Source organism: Oryzias latipes, chromosome 15, assembly GCF_002234675.1.
Source record: "Oryzias latipes chromosome 15, ASM223467v1".
NCBI classification, from domain to species: Eukaryota; Metazoa; Chordata; class Actinopteri; order Beloniformes; family Adrianichthyidae; genus Oryzias; species Oryzias latipes.
The window spans coordinates 29951364-29963950 of NC_019873.2; the positions used below are offsets into that span (position 1 = coordinate 29951364).

The 12587-nt window shown below is 49.5% G+C and overlaps 3 protein-coding genes across 13 annotated transcripts in view; 1 reads left to right on the forward strand and 2 right to left on the reverse strand.

Moving 5' to 3' along the window:
• The first annotated feature begins 2439 nt into the window (after positions 1–2439).
• On the forward strand, positions 2440–3441 carry LOC110016562 (neurogenin-1-like). Its single transcript, XM_020709811.2, has one exon. The coding sequence runs from the start codon at positions 2755–2757 to the stop codon at positions 3379–3381; it is 627 nt and encodes a 208-aa protein (XP_020565470.1). The 5' UTR covers positions 2440–2754; the 3' UTR covers positions 3382–3441.
• Positions 3442–3544: 103 nt separating this feature from the next.
• Positions 3545–9441, reverse strand: pdlim1 (PDZ and LIM domain 1). Of its 3 annotated transcripts, none has more exons than XM_011484783.3 (7): positions 8859–9441; positions 7986–8137; positions 7685–7769; positions 6102–6283; positions 5201–5349; positions 4970–5087; positions 3545–3973 (listed from the first exon to the last, which is right to left on the reverse strand). In XM_011484783.3, exons 1-7 carry the CDS (start codon positions 8949–8951, stop codon positions 3787–3789), a joined length of 966 nt encoding a protein of 321 aa, XP_011483085.1. In that variant the 5' UTR covers positions 8952–9441; the 3' UTR covers positions 3545–3786. The 3 variants fall into 3 exon arrangements, with proteins under 3 accessions (XP_011483085.1, XP_020565468.1, XP_020565469.1); XM_020709809.2 differs by having other exon boundaries at positions 7986–8355; positions 8859–9437; XM_020709810.2 differs by having other exon boundaries at positions 8594–9437.
• A 351-nt stretch (positions 9442–9792) lies between these two features.
• The window catches only part of LOC101173442 (sorbin and SH3 domain-containing protein 1), a 36504-nt gene continuing 33709 nt past the window's right edge, over positions 9793–12587 (reverse strand). For all 9 annotated transcript variants that reach the window (XM_023963713.1, XM_023963712.1, XM_023963710.1 and 6 more), the window contains one exon: positions 9793–12568. In XM_023963713.1, the coding sequence (XP_023819481.1) occupies positions 12501–12568 (68 nt within the window). In that variant the 3' untranslated portion in view covers positions 9793–12500. The remainder of the gene's footprint in view (positions 12569–12587) is intronic.

Consider the following 12587-nt stretch of genomic DNA (forward strand, 5'->3'; position numbering starts at 1 on the left):
GATCGAAACGAAATGAAAAAGGTTGAAAAAATATGTTCCCAAAGAAAACCTTTAATCAGGATAACTTGTTTGCTGCGTCCTCGTTGGCTCTTTTCTTTCTTAAAAAAGCCTCTTGGAAACGCGCGGTTTGAACAGACTAAACGTCTGCATCAGTGTGAGAGAAGAAGCAAACATCTCCCATTTGTGTCTAAAGTCTCCATGTTCACAAAGAGACGAAGCGCGTCCACAGCCCCGCCGCTCCATTGTAGCTGCTGTACACCGTCTTCAGGAGCGCAGCGAGCGCGACAATGCTCCGCCGTGAAAGGAAAGCACATTAAAAGTGAATTAGTTCTTGTGTAAAGTGTGTTCTGGGTCACGCTGGTCACGACGCGCGCACCTCTCCAAAGACGCACACATCTCCAAGGCGCACTCTATACTTTCTAAAAGGCAGTCACATTGTCTGAGGGTCTCACAAGAGGTGTACATATGGCATCCGGGTTGCAATTAAATGTTTTTAAGATGGTTTTCCTTTCCTGAAGAAGTTTCCTTTTTTCTTTATTCCTCCCAACAGCTCTTTGCCAGACAGCACAAGAGGAGGGGGCGCATTGAAAGGCCTCTATGCTAGTTTGGGATGACAACAATCTGGTCAGCGAGTTGTTGGACTTTGATTGTCCTCCTCAAAACGTCCTTCAAACAAAAAGCTAAAGGGGAAAATAAAGCCCCACCTGGTACATCTGTTTGCTAAAGTAATAATAAATAGATTTGGTTTCATAAATGAGCAGAAGAGACAGTAAAGTGGAGTAGCGGGGGAGGTCTTAATCGGGAGCACTGGGCAGGTATCACCTGCTGCAGAGCTTGCTCAGTTTATTGTTAAATATTGTTAAATCGCTTCTCGGTTCATGTCTGCACCGATATCGGCCTCGTCCACAGAAACTGCCCGCTTCTGTTTGCCCACACTTTGCATAATGAGCAGAACTCTACAGCAACCTGATAAAAATCAAGGGGGAGACGGCTTCAAACCAGCACCTGCCCGCGCTCATGCACCAAACAGAGATGTGGCATCAATTATTATTTGTAAAGTTTAATATTTAGTTTGCTTTTTTGTGCCTTTTACAACATCGAGGCCCCATCTCCTATCTCACGGGTATATTTGTCCAGTTTATTGAAAGCATATGGTTATCACGCTGTTTTCCAGACGCGCGTGTTTAGTCAGAAAGTTAAGCAGAGCTTTTTGTGATCCTTTGGCAGTAATTGTAAATCATCTTTGAGCTCCGGCACACTTACCATCTCCCCCCCGTTGAGGCTGGAAAGCGTCTGCAGGTTGTTGACCCACTTTACTAATCTTTAACGACTTAAAAGACGAGGCACGCTGTAAAAAAGTCGGTGCGCCGCAGAGTTGCGGCTGTAATGGAAAGGATTTTGGAGATGTCATGGCGCACAGGTATATGCTCACATGAAAGCAGAATCCCGGCTTCTGTTGGTGCTGAACGGTAAAACATATTTTGTGCTTTCAACTCAAACAGTCAGATTTTCCATATCTAATCCTCTCTGAGAGCTGCCCTCGTGCGTAATTGTCTTTCTCCGAAATGCGGAGCTTTGGGCTATAAAATGCGCACCAACACTCGAGTCCACAGGACTGTATAGCTAAGATGTATTCAACTGCTCACACATTTAATTAAATGTCAGTCTTAATCAGGTGGAGTTTCTGGAGTTCATCTGAAGCAGAAACTTCCATGAACTCCACGGATGGTTTGTGCCCAAACATGCGTAAAATGGGACATTAGATGTATTTTAATGTGAAGAAAACGACACATTTTCGGTGGAAAACTCATATTTTGGAGGTTCTTATGATAACCCAACTGTTTTAGAAATCATTTAAGGTTCCACACTTGTGAGTAAAATCAAAATTTGAATTTAAAGGCGCAGTCTGCCAAGAAACGTTTACTTCATGAGACCAACAAACAGGACAAAGGAAAATGCACCTTTCATCTGAGGATGTTCCAGGTCATTTTTAGATCGCACACGCCACGTCACTTCATAGAAATCTGACATTTTAGCGCCTGATTTTGGCTCCTGGCTTCAGAAAAGTCAGCTCCATGACCCTTCACCCCTCTGAAAGGTCATTTCAGCCCCAGCATTGATTCTTCAAAGCAGAAAACGGTAAGAGTCATGAAGCGGCAGCGGGGCCTAAGGCGCAGAACAAATCCTCTCATTCGGATTTTTTTTTAGAAATTTGTCCAAACGCGACCTTCCTCACAGAAGAAACGAATCTGCAGGAGGCAACAAAGACACTGTTGGTGTTGTGCGACTGCACAGCCAAAGCATGACACAAAAACTACAAAGGCTGAAAAAACGGAGAGCGGGGGCGTGTGTGTGTGTGTGTGTGTGGGGGGGGGGTCTGCGCTGCCTGCAGCCCATTGGCCATTAACGGACGCTGTTGATTCAGGCGTCCGCTGCCCAGAAGATAAGATAAAGGCCATATAAAGAGACAGGGATGCGCATCCATCCTTTACCCTCAGCTGCATCAGCGCCTCAGGACGGCTGTCTGTCTCCCCCTCGCCGCCTCACCTGTCACCAGAGCAAACGTAAGTGCAAAGAAATTCATCCCGCGGAGCTTTACGCATCTGATGCAAAGGACAGATGCGCAGCCTGAGACACGAACACCGGTCTCTGAGTCTTGGAACTTTTTAAACTTGAACATTTTAATAATTCCTGTGAAACATTGAAAGGATCTTTATGACAGTGAGCCATCTTTGTGATTAAAACCTTCCCAGGATGCCTCCCAGAATCAGGAGCGCCTCTGATGACCTGCAAGAGTCAGAGACGCGCAGCGGAATTCATCCAAAGGCGGAGCAGGATGTCCTCAGAGAAGCTGCTGGTCCTGCTTTGAGCTCCAGCGCAGACTCACCTCACAAACCGCCGTTTGGAAACATCACGACCTTCAAATTTTCCAGACCGAGAGGTGAGGCGCGCGGCAGGCGCAGGGTGAAGGCCAACGACCGAGAGCGCCACCGGATGCACAACCTGAACTGCGCTCTGGACGCGCTGCGGACAATCCTGCCGGCGCTGCCCGACGACGCCAAGATGACCAAAATAGAGACGCTGCGTTTCGCGCGCAATTACATCTGGGCTCTGACCGAGACCCTGCGGATGGTCGACCACCACGTGCGCCCGGAGCAGCAGCCGCCGGGGGGGTCAGGGCCGAGGAGTCCGGCCAGCGCCTGCTCAGACTGGGACTCTGCGTCCTCCGGAGAGCCCTGGGGCGGATCCTCTGACTCTACCTGCTCTGCAGATCACCTGGACTGCCGCGCGCCCTCAGTCTTCCCCGTCACTTCACACTTCCGGTCTGTCTGTAGTGGCGTGGATGCCGGAAATACTTGGCTTTCTGAAGGTCAAAGGTGATCTATCTTATAGACAAACATTAAAAATGGACATTGGAGGTTCTCAGGTGACAATCACCTGTGGTCACGTGACAGGAAGAGGCTTTAGTTCAAACAGAACCTTTTAATCAGAACCTTCATCTCTGTCTCAGAATATTTCAGAAGAACTTAAAGACTCGATCCGCTTTCATCTGAAGGATTTATTTGGCAAAGAAGGTCAAAAACATTTCTCCTCTTTTTCTGTATTAACGTATCAAAGTAGAAAAGTTGTGATTATAAAGCGCCGTTTCCTTTATGACTGAATACACAGAACGTAGAGCATCCATACTAGATGTGCAAAAGCAGACTAGATGTGGCAGAGCGTCCGTCCCGCTGGAGGAAATGTTCTGGAGATCTATGGTCCGAGGCCGGTCCCAGCAGAGGAAGACTACTTAGGGAAGACAGTGACCACGTCGTAGCCCTCAGGGGGGGTCACTCGCTCTCGTGCATGCTTCTCACAGTAGATCTGATCCTCCACAAAGAAATGGCCTTTCTGCTTGAGGTTGATGTCGCAGTCCGTGCACGTGTAGCACTCAGGGTGGCGAAACTTGTCCCTCAGCTTCACCACCATCCCCCTGAAGAACAAAGGTCTGGTTAAGCGAGGCCTCTTCAAAACCTCAGACTGGTGCATGCTGGGACATTTACATCCCAGCATGCACACCGGGGACGCAGATATAAGGATGGAGTATGAAATGATCCAAACATCTGTTGGATCACATTAAGTGACGGAGCACAAACATCAGAGAGAAAGTTTCAGGATGGGAATCTGGACGCAGAACTTCTAGAGAAGATTCTGGAACCTCCTTCATTTAGCCACAAGGAGGCGACAGACTCTCAAAGGCCAGAAAACATAAGGTGGCTCCTGGTTCTGAGGGGAGTCCTGGTTCTGTCTGACCCATCAAACAAAGTGAACAGAGACTTACGTCCTGCAGGAAACGAGGATCTGCTCGTCAAGCTTCTGTCCCCAAACTTTCTCAGCAAATGTTTCCAAAGGTGAACATTAAAGATAAATCTAGAACCGGTGGTGAAATATAAATTAGTGGAGTGGGTCTGTGGTTGTGTGGGTCTGTGGTTGTGTGGGTCTGTGGTTGTGTGGGTCTGTGGTTCTGTGGTTGTGTGGGTCTGTGGTTGTGTGGGTCTGTGGTTGTGTGGTTGTGTGGGTCTGTGGTTGTGTGGGTCTGTGGTTGTGTGGTTGTGTGGATCAGTGGTTGTGTGGGTCTGTGGTTCTGTGGTTGTGTGAGTCTGTGGTTGTGTGGATCAGTGGTTGTGTGGATCAGTGGTTGTGTGGGTCTGTGGTTGTGTGGGTCTGTGGTTCTGTGGTTGTGTGAGTCTGTGGTTGTGTGGGTCTGTGGACTCATTTTTAGTGATTGGACTACGAGTCTGGAAATAAATTCTATCTATAAAAGATCCTAGAGAATAACCAGCCGTGAATGTAAAATCGGAGCTTGGGTGTGGTTGACGTGCCACCAGGAGGTGGCGCTGTGGAGCAGCGGACAGCACCAGGTGCTGGATGGGTCCAAACAGAGGTTCTGTGGACGTTGAGCAGCAGAACTGAGGTGCAGAATACTCACACGATCCCCGATCCGCATTTGTCACAGACGGGTAACTTCTCTGCGTTTCCCATGGAGGAGCCGATCTTTGTGGTGGGGGCCTTCACGCTCCTGAAGCCCGACGGTTTGTCTGCATCACCTTCACAGAACCAGACAAACACAGAGGCGTGTGGGCGGGGCATCAGCGGCTCAGTAAACGCGTGGGCCATCACCCTGCAGGCGTTCACGACCAACACCAGAACACCGCCTCACCCGTCTCCAGAATTTCCTGCAGCACCTTGAAGGAGGCGGACTGCCGCGGCGGCTCGTCCGACTCCTGGTTCTCCTGCAGCATCTTGTAGACTTCAGAACCGGCGGTGACGGCCGGCCTCGTCGCTGCAGCAGACGGATCCGAAGGAGCTCTGCCAGACAATACCAGAGAGATTTCAGCTGACGTCCAGGAGGCGGAAAACGGCGCCGCTGCTGGACGGAAAACGGCGCCGCAGAGACTCCATGAGAAACACGGGACGAGTTCTAGAAGCTGAGATGTGCTTTTGGTTTTCATCCGAATCGTTTTATTTTGAAATTCGTCTTTTATCAGGACTTGGATGAAATAAAAGTCAAACCTAAACTACGACTAGAAGAAACTAAAATGTGTCCGCCAAAAGGAGAATTTGTGAGCTAAACATTTCTAATGTAAAGATGATTTATCTTAATGTAAAGAAATCCTCAGCAGAAAAACTAAGTATTTCTTAAACATAAAGCGTTTCATAAACTGCTGCTTATGATTTGATTGCAAACCTGATAAAAGCGGTTTGAAAAACTCGCTGCTGAACTGAAAGATGCTGAACGCAGACAGGAAGTTCCTGCTGCAGGTTCTGCTTCACAGTCAGTCTGAGCTGAACCGCAGGAAGGTTCTGATGTCTCCTGCAGGATCTGAATCTTTGCAGGAAGAGCAGACGTGTGGTTCCTGAGATGACCAGAACCGAGTGACTGAGCTGGAGCGGCGTGGGGTCCGCCTCCCTCCGCTCAGAAGAAAACAGCTGCTTTGGTCCAGAGTCTGAGTCTGAAGCCCGTCCAGCCCCAGGCGGACACGCCCTCCTCCATGACCCTGCACTAAACGTAGCCAAAGGGGTCCAGCAGGAGCCCAAACCTCCGCGTCTGCAGCACCGACCTGCTGGGTTCTCCTGATACGGTCATGGTCTGCACGGCGTCCACAGCAGAGTCCAAGTCCCTGATGTTGTCTGACGAGTACAGACCAGACGGACTGTTGTACTGGTTGGTCACCACTTTGGGGCCAAAGCCAGCAAAAGGCAAAGCGCTCCTGTTGTGGGTGGAGCCAATGTGTTTCACCTCCTGAAAGAAGAAGGCGGGGTTCAGTTTTCCTACAGCGATTCAAACATGCAGCTTCAGCCGGGAGCTTGACACGCAGCGGATTCAAACGTGCGTCAGATGGATTTAGGAGGGAATCTCAGCATCTTCACTGATGCATTTACCTGAACAAACCCTTCATTTCCATACATGTCTATGAACAAACCACCATGTACCGCAGCTCCAGAACTACGACATCAGAGGGGAAACCCTTCAAACAGCAGACCACAGATGAGTGACACCTGTCACATGTGGGGTCCCACCAGGGTCCGTCCCAGGACCAAAGCCATTTAATAGGTGATGCTAGTGCATCCCAAAGTCCCCAATGTTCTTATTAGCTGACAAAACAACAGTTTTCATGAAGGACATCATGTAGAACAAATGGAAACCGTAGTTTAAAGTAAATAAATGATCACTGAAAACATCCTCCATGATACTTAGCAACAGATTCCCTGGAAATAGTGTCAAACAGGCAGAGTGAAGGAAGCTGTGATGAAGCATCGCCTGGGTTGATAAAGGTGTGGAGAGCAAAGCCCTGTGGAACTCCACATCCAACCACTGCAGTGGAATTTAGGGAAACACCTGGAAACCAACTTTAGACCCGTTTGTTCTACAAAAGGATTAAAGAATGAAATCAGGCAGAAGCGGCAAATCAGTAAATGTTGATCAAAGGATTTGAGAGATGGTCCATAAATCAGAACCGTCTGCCACAAAACAAAGAAGATTTAAACAAAGTCTTTCTCATTTAAAAGGATCGGAACATTTCTTTTGCCAAAATTCAGAACAAAAACAACAGAAAGATGCTTCAGTTCAACGTGAAGTGGAGCGACCTAAAGCAGAAACCAAGTCAGCTCAGTAACTCATGAATAAAGGAATCAAGTCCAAGTCAGAACCGTCAACACAGAACCCACGTCTGTCCCTTTGCTTCTTATTCCACCTTCTGTTGTTGTTGTTGGGAGGAAATGAAATAAAATAAATAAACAGAACCAGAACCAGAACCCCAGCAAGCGGGAAGATGAAAATACCTTCACAAATAGGCCACGCCCCCAGCGCCTTAGACTGGAGCCATGTGAGCATCCAGAGGAGCAAAGGTCTGAGGCGTGACGGGCTGAAGGTGCGTTTACCAGACGTACACGCGTGAGGCGGGGCGCACAGACACACGGACCGCCTGTTTTCATTTGTGGGCCTGAACGTCCCAGCCCGGGATCTGAGGCTGCGTCACGGCTGATAAACCAGCGTCTCCTAGGAAACGGCCCGCTGCACAGCAAACAGTGACTTCACTGCTGGCAGCAACACAAAAATCCCCCACAAGTCTTTGCAAGCACGACCTGAAGAGCCGAACGGCTTCCTCTACATGACGGCGAGCTGGGAGGGGCGGACACCCACCCGCGGCTCTGATGCCAGATTCATCTTGTAGGGATGAGACTTCCCTTCGTCAGCGGAGAGCGGCGACCACAGCTTGGCCTCTGACCTGAGGGGCAGAGAGGGAAAGAACCTTCAGAACCAGAACACACGTCCAACATCACACGTATGATCCCCTCAGCGGCTTTGCTCCGCCACGTCTTTGAAGGCACCACCTCCTCTGCAGGTTTGCTCAGGACAAAGAAACCTTCAGTCCTTTCAGCACGCTGCAGCGCGCCTTCCTCACATGGCCCCGCCCCTCCCCCTGACATGCCGCCACGCGTACCTGTCCACGGAGAGCACCATTTCATCGCCACAAGCCTTGATCTTGTTCTGAGCCTCCAGGTGAGTCATGTTGTCTGTGGGTTCTCCGTCGATCGCCAGGATGATGTCACCAATGCACAGGTTGGCCTGGGCTGCTTTGCTTCCTGTGTTGACCTGAGACACGCAGACGACACGCGTGACCAACACAGACGACACGCGTGACTCACACAGACGACACGCGTGACCAACGCAGACGACACGCGTGACCAACACAGAAGACTACTGCCTGAACAGCCGGTTCCTCTGGAGCTTCCAGATGAGCTGGAGACAGCAGATCCACCAGGAGATGCTGGGAGGTTCCTGACCAGAACCGCCTCCACTCGAGCACAGAACTTCATAGGAACACATGAAAAAGAACTTCACAGGAAGAGAGCAGTGATATGACGTCATAACACCCCACGCTCTTTTAAAGGGGCTCGTGGTGGATGTTCTGCTGGAGAACAGGAACAACTTAAAGGAGCAGCAGGAGCAGACAGGATGTGGACCTGAAACCAGGCTCTGACCCACAGGACAGAATCCTCCTTCAAAATAAAAGACGACAACTGGAACCATCAGAAATGGAGAAATCACCTGGCGGGCTGAAGCGCGGAACTTCCGTTTTTAACATCCACTCACGACGAAAGTGAAAAATAAAAAATACCCAGAACTCGAAATCCTCTGAAAAGTTCTTTGGTACCGCTTGGAAACAGTCCAAGCGGTACGTGAACGCACCTCAAAGGCTAACTAGGGCAACAGAGGAGCGCGCGCGCTTACCCTCCCGTTATTCCGGGGCTAACTTACTTCCCGAGCAGACTAAACGGTACCGGTTGACGCGGACAACCGGAAACCGACTTACCCGCGAAATAGCGAGCGGCTGCTCGAAGTCTTTCCCCCCCACCAGCCGGAAGCCCCAGGGCCCGGGACCCTGAATCACCACCCGGAGAGGCATCGCTGCTGCCGCACTGCCGTCCGTCCGCTGCCAGCCGCTCGGTCTGCTGGAGCCACCGGCGGGGGGGGGACGAACCGCCGGGACGCTTCCGGTCCGATAACCACCGGACGAAGATCGTGGATTGAGAAGAGCGCTCACTACAAGAACTGCTAGGCTTTGAAGTGTGGTCACGTGATTCTACAACTTCTTCTGGCTCTTCATCAGAGCAAACAAACAAACAAACAAACAAACAAACAAAATCTGAGGATTTACTGGCAAGCAGTGCAAACACTTGTGGGAGAGATCTTTATGAATATTCGATCCGTCAGCTGCACCTACTTCTGGTAAACATGGACTAGTTTAAGCATGACGTCATCTTTTCATTAACCAGGTGATCCTGGCGGAAATACCTGCTGAACATTGAGGTCAGCAACAGCTGGTTCTTTGAAAACCAAACACAGTGGATACTCTTCACTTTTCACGATCTCTTCTGATATCCATAGTTTGTTTGAAGAGCATCAACCCCCCCGTGACGTCACTCTGTTATGTGCACCTTACCTTATATGGTAGAGCTTAAAATCCCAGGATGTGGAATGCGCCGCTCCCAAAAACCCAAATTCCTGCTGAAAGCAGCAGCGCACGCGCCCCAGCGCACGCGCTGCAGGAAGCCCAGCCCTCTTTTTTTCAACGTGCATGAGATCATCTGCTCTGCTGCTGTTTGCTCTGCAAAGACCCCACAAGCAGATCTATCTCCTTCAGCAGCTCCTCGCAGAGGTCCATGAGTTCTCCCAGAGCCTGCTCCAAGCCTGGATGCTGCTCCCAAACCTCCCAGCAGGACCCCAAACATCCCAGCAGACCAGAGCAGAGTTTGAAACAGTTTATTAAATATTGCATAACAGCGAAGGATTATCAGTGAAACGGCACTGCAAAGAGAAGCAGCCAAACCAAACCTGCTGCAGGTTGAGCGTCTCATCAGTCCAACATCAGGATTTAGAACCATCACGCTGAAGCAACGCGTCACTCGTAGCTACATGAACACGGACAGACTCTAATCTGCCATCATGTGGATTAGGATTAACAGAAAAACACTGATACATAAATAATGTTATGAAGATATTTAGAAAAAAAACATGATGAGGCACAATGTTGAGTGTAAGATAAGGCATCCTCTGAAATGGCAGCGCTGTGTTGACGTGTGTCAGAGCTTTGCTGTGCTTCACCACGACTCCTGCAGGCTCAGAGTCTGACGCCGACTCTATTTTACATATTTACATTCCTTCTTGTGCCACTTCTGAAAGTCTGCAGGTTACTTCCAGATGACGCAGATTAGCATCACATTCCTGTACATTCATCCCTTCATGTTTATGGAACAGTTTGTTATTTTATCTTCATATATATTTAGTCAAATAAAAGCTTTTTTGTGCAGTTTAGCAGAGAGACGTTCAGTGTTTCAGAGCAGCGAGTTGCACCACGTGGAAGCTGCTGCTGTGGAACCAAACACGTCTGCTTGCTGTGCACAACATCCCAGTGGGTCACATGACCGCTTTCACTAAGAAAACACACGAAGACGAGGAAACCCCTGATGAAGCAGCAGCTGCTGAGATGAGGAAACACTGATTGGACTGAGTTAGACTAAACGCTTAGTTTAACTTGCAGGCTACCTGCCTCTAAACGCCGGCCCGGTCCGGCCTGATCAGCAGCCTAAGCTAACACTGAGCCAACAGAGAAAGCTGAACACAAGTCCCACCAGAAAGACCATCAGTCAATCAGAAGGGGGTACACTTTAGGGAACGCTCACCACCATGCTAGGATCAGTTCTGCAGATCTCTGCAGGGTTTCTCAGAGCTGCAGTGGACTTTACTGGAAAAGACACTCGGGTCCGAACAAGCAGTGGGAGGAGTCTGGTTCCTGAAGGTTACTGAGCAGAGGACCACGACCACGGAGAGTTTGAGTTAGAGAAGCTCAGAAAAACAAAAAGTTTGGTGTTTCTAATCTGACACGGGGTGCCTAATACTGGGTATGATGGGATGGAGGTGCAGGAGGACACAGGAGGACTTAGGAGGACTCAGAAGGTCACAGGAGGACACAGAAGGTCATAGGAGGACGTAGGAGGACACAGAAGGTCATTGGAGGACACAGGAGGACATAGAAGGTCACAGGAGGACATATAAGGTCACAGGAGGACACAGGAGGACATAGAAGGTCATAGGAGGACGTAGGAGGACACAGAAGGTCATTGGAGGACACAGGAGGACATAGAAGGTCACAGGAGGACATATAAGGTCACAGGAGGACACAGAAGGTCACAGAAGGACATAGAAGGTCACAGGAGGACATAGAAGGTCACAGGAGGACACAGAAGGTCACAGGAGGACACAGAAGGTCACAGAAGGACATAGAAGGTCACAGGAGGACATAGAAGGTCACAGGAAGACATAGAAGGTCACAGTAGGACATAGAAGGTCACAGGAGGACACAGGAGGACATAGAAGGTCACAGGAGGACATAGAAGGTCACAGGAGGACATAGGGGAACTGCAGTTCCCATTCCATTGAATTTAGGACTAAAAGAACTCGTAGTTTCTAGAGTTAGACGAGGTGGTTCTTCCCGCTCTTTTGATGATTGTGTCTCTGCTTTTGACTGTGTGCTGTGTTTTTGTTGACCTCTTATTATGAGGTCATTTAGGTTCAAATGTCAGAAAGGTAGAATCAGAATCTTCCTCGCTGGTTTTTAGTAAAACTGCCATCATGGATTAGGCTCCTCTTAGATCTCGTACAGAACCCTCCTGAATAACCTAACAGGAAGTCCAGAGCTACCACGCCTGTCTGCTGTGCTGGAGCGGGCAGCCGCCATCAGATAGCTTAAAGGCGTCAGCAGCACACTTTATTTTGCCGACAAAACGGGCGAAAAAGATCAGATAAGAAGTTTGTGGACCTAAAGAAGGAGCATGATCACGTGACATGCATCATGCTCCACACGCGTGCTGTGGAAAAACAGCAAACACTGGTGTCTGCATCTGTGCAGTGGACTGCAGGAAAACGGCAGGAAGACCTTCGGATGGAAATGACAAGAGCAGTGAAGCACAGAGGGCTGCAGAGTCAGGCTGCAGAAAAGCAGCTGCTGCATCAGAGCACTTCCTGAAGGTTTGAGGGGTCTCACGCTCTGAGTCCATTCATCTGACAGATCTAAAAGAGCTCATCCAAACACGGGAACTTCACTTTTGGAAGCTAATTTCACGTGGAGAGGTCCAGCTTCTTCTGTTTCATCATTTATGTTAAACTCTTTCAGTTTCTCAAAGTGTCTGATGTCACCAGGAAATCTTCCTCCACAGTCCCCTTCAGGTAAAGGTCTCTGCTCTGCTACCCCCACCCTAAGGCATTATGGGACAAACTGGAGACAACATTTGTGCAACACCAGAGCATTCCAGGGGGAATTCCTAGAGTCATGGAGATGGAGTGCTGTGTGCAGTTCAGTGAGCTCCAGTCTTTTCCATGCGCAGGCGGACAAACCCCAGCCGGTCTGATCACGCCCCCAGACACGGCCGAGCGTGGTGGCGAGGACTCCCCAAAGTTACAGTTTCACCTCCTTCACGTAATTCCCAGGAAAAGTCCCGAACTGCTTTGTCCTCTTGGATGTTCCTGAGGAGGAAAAACAAAC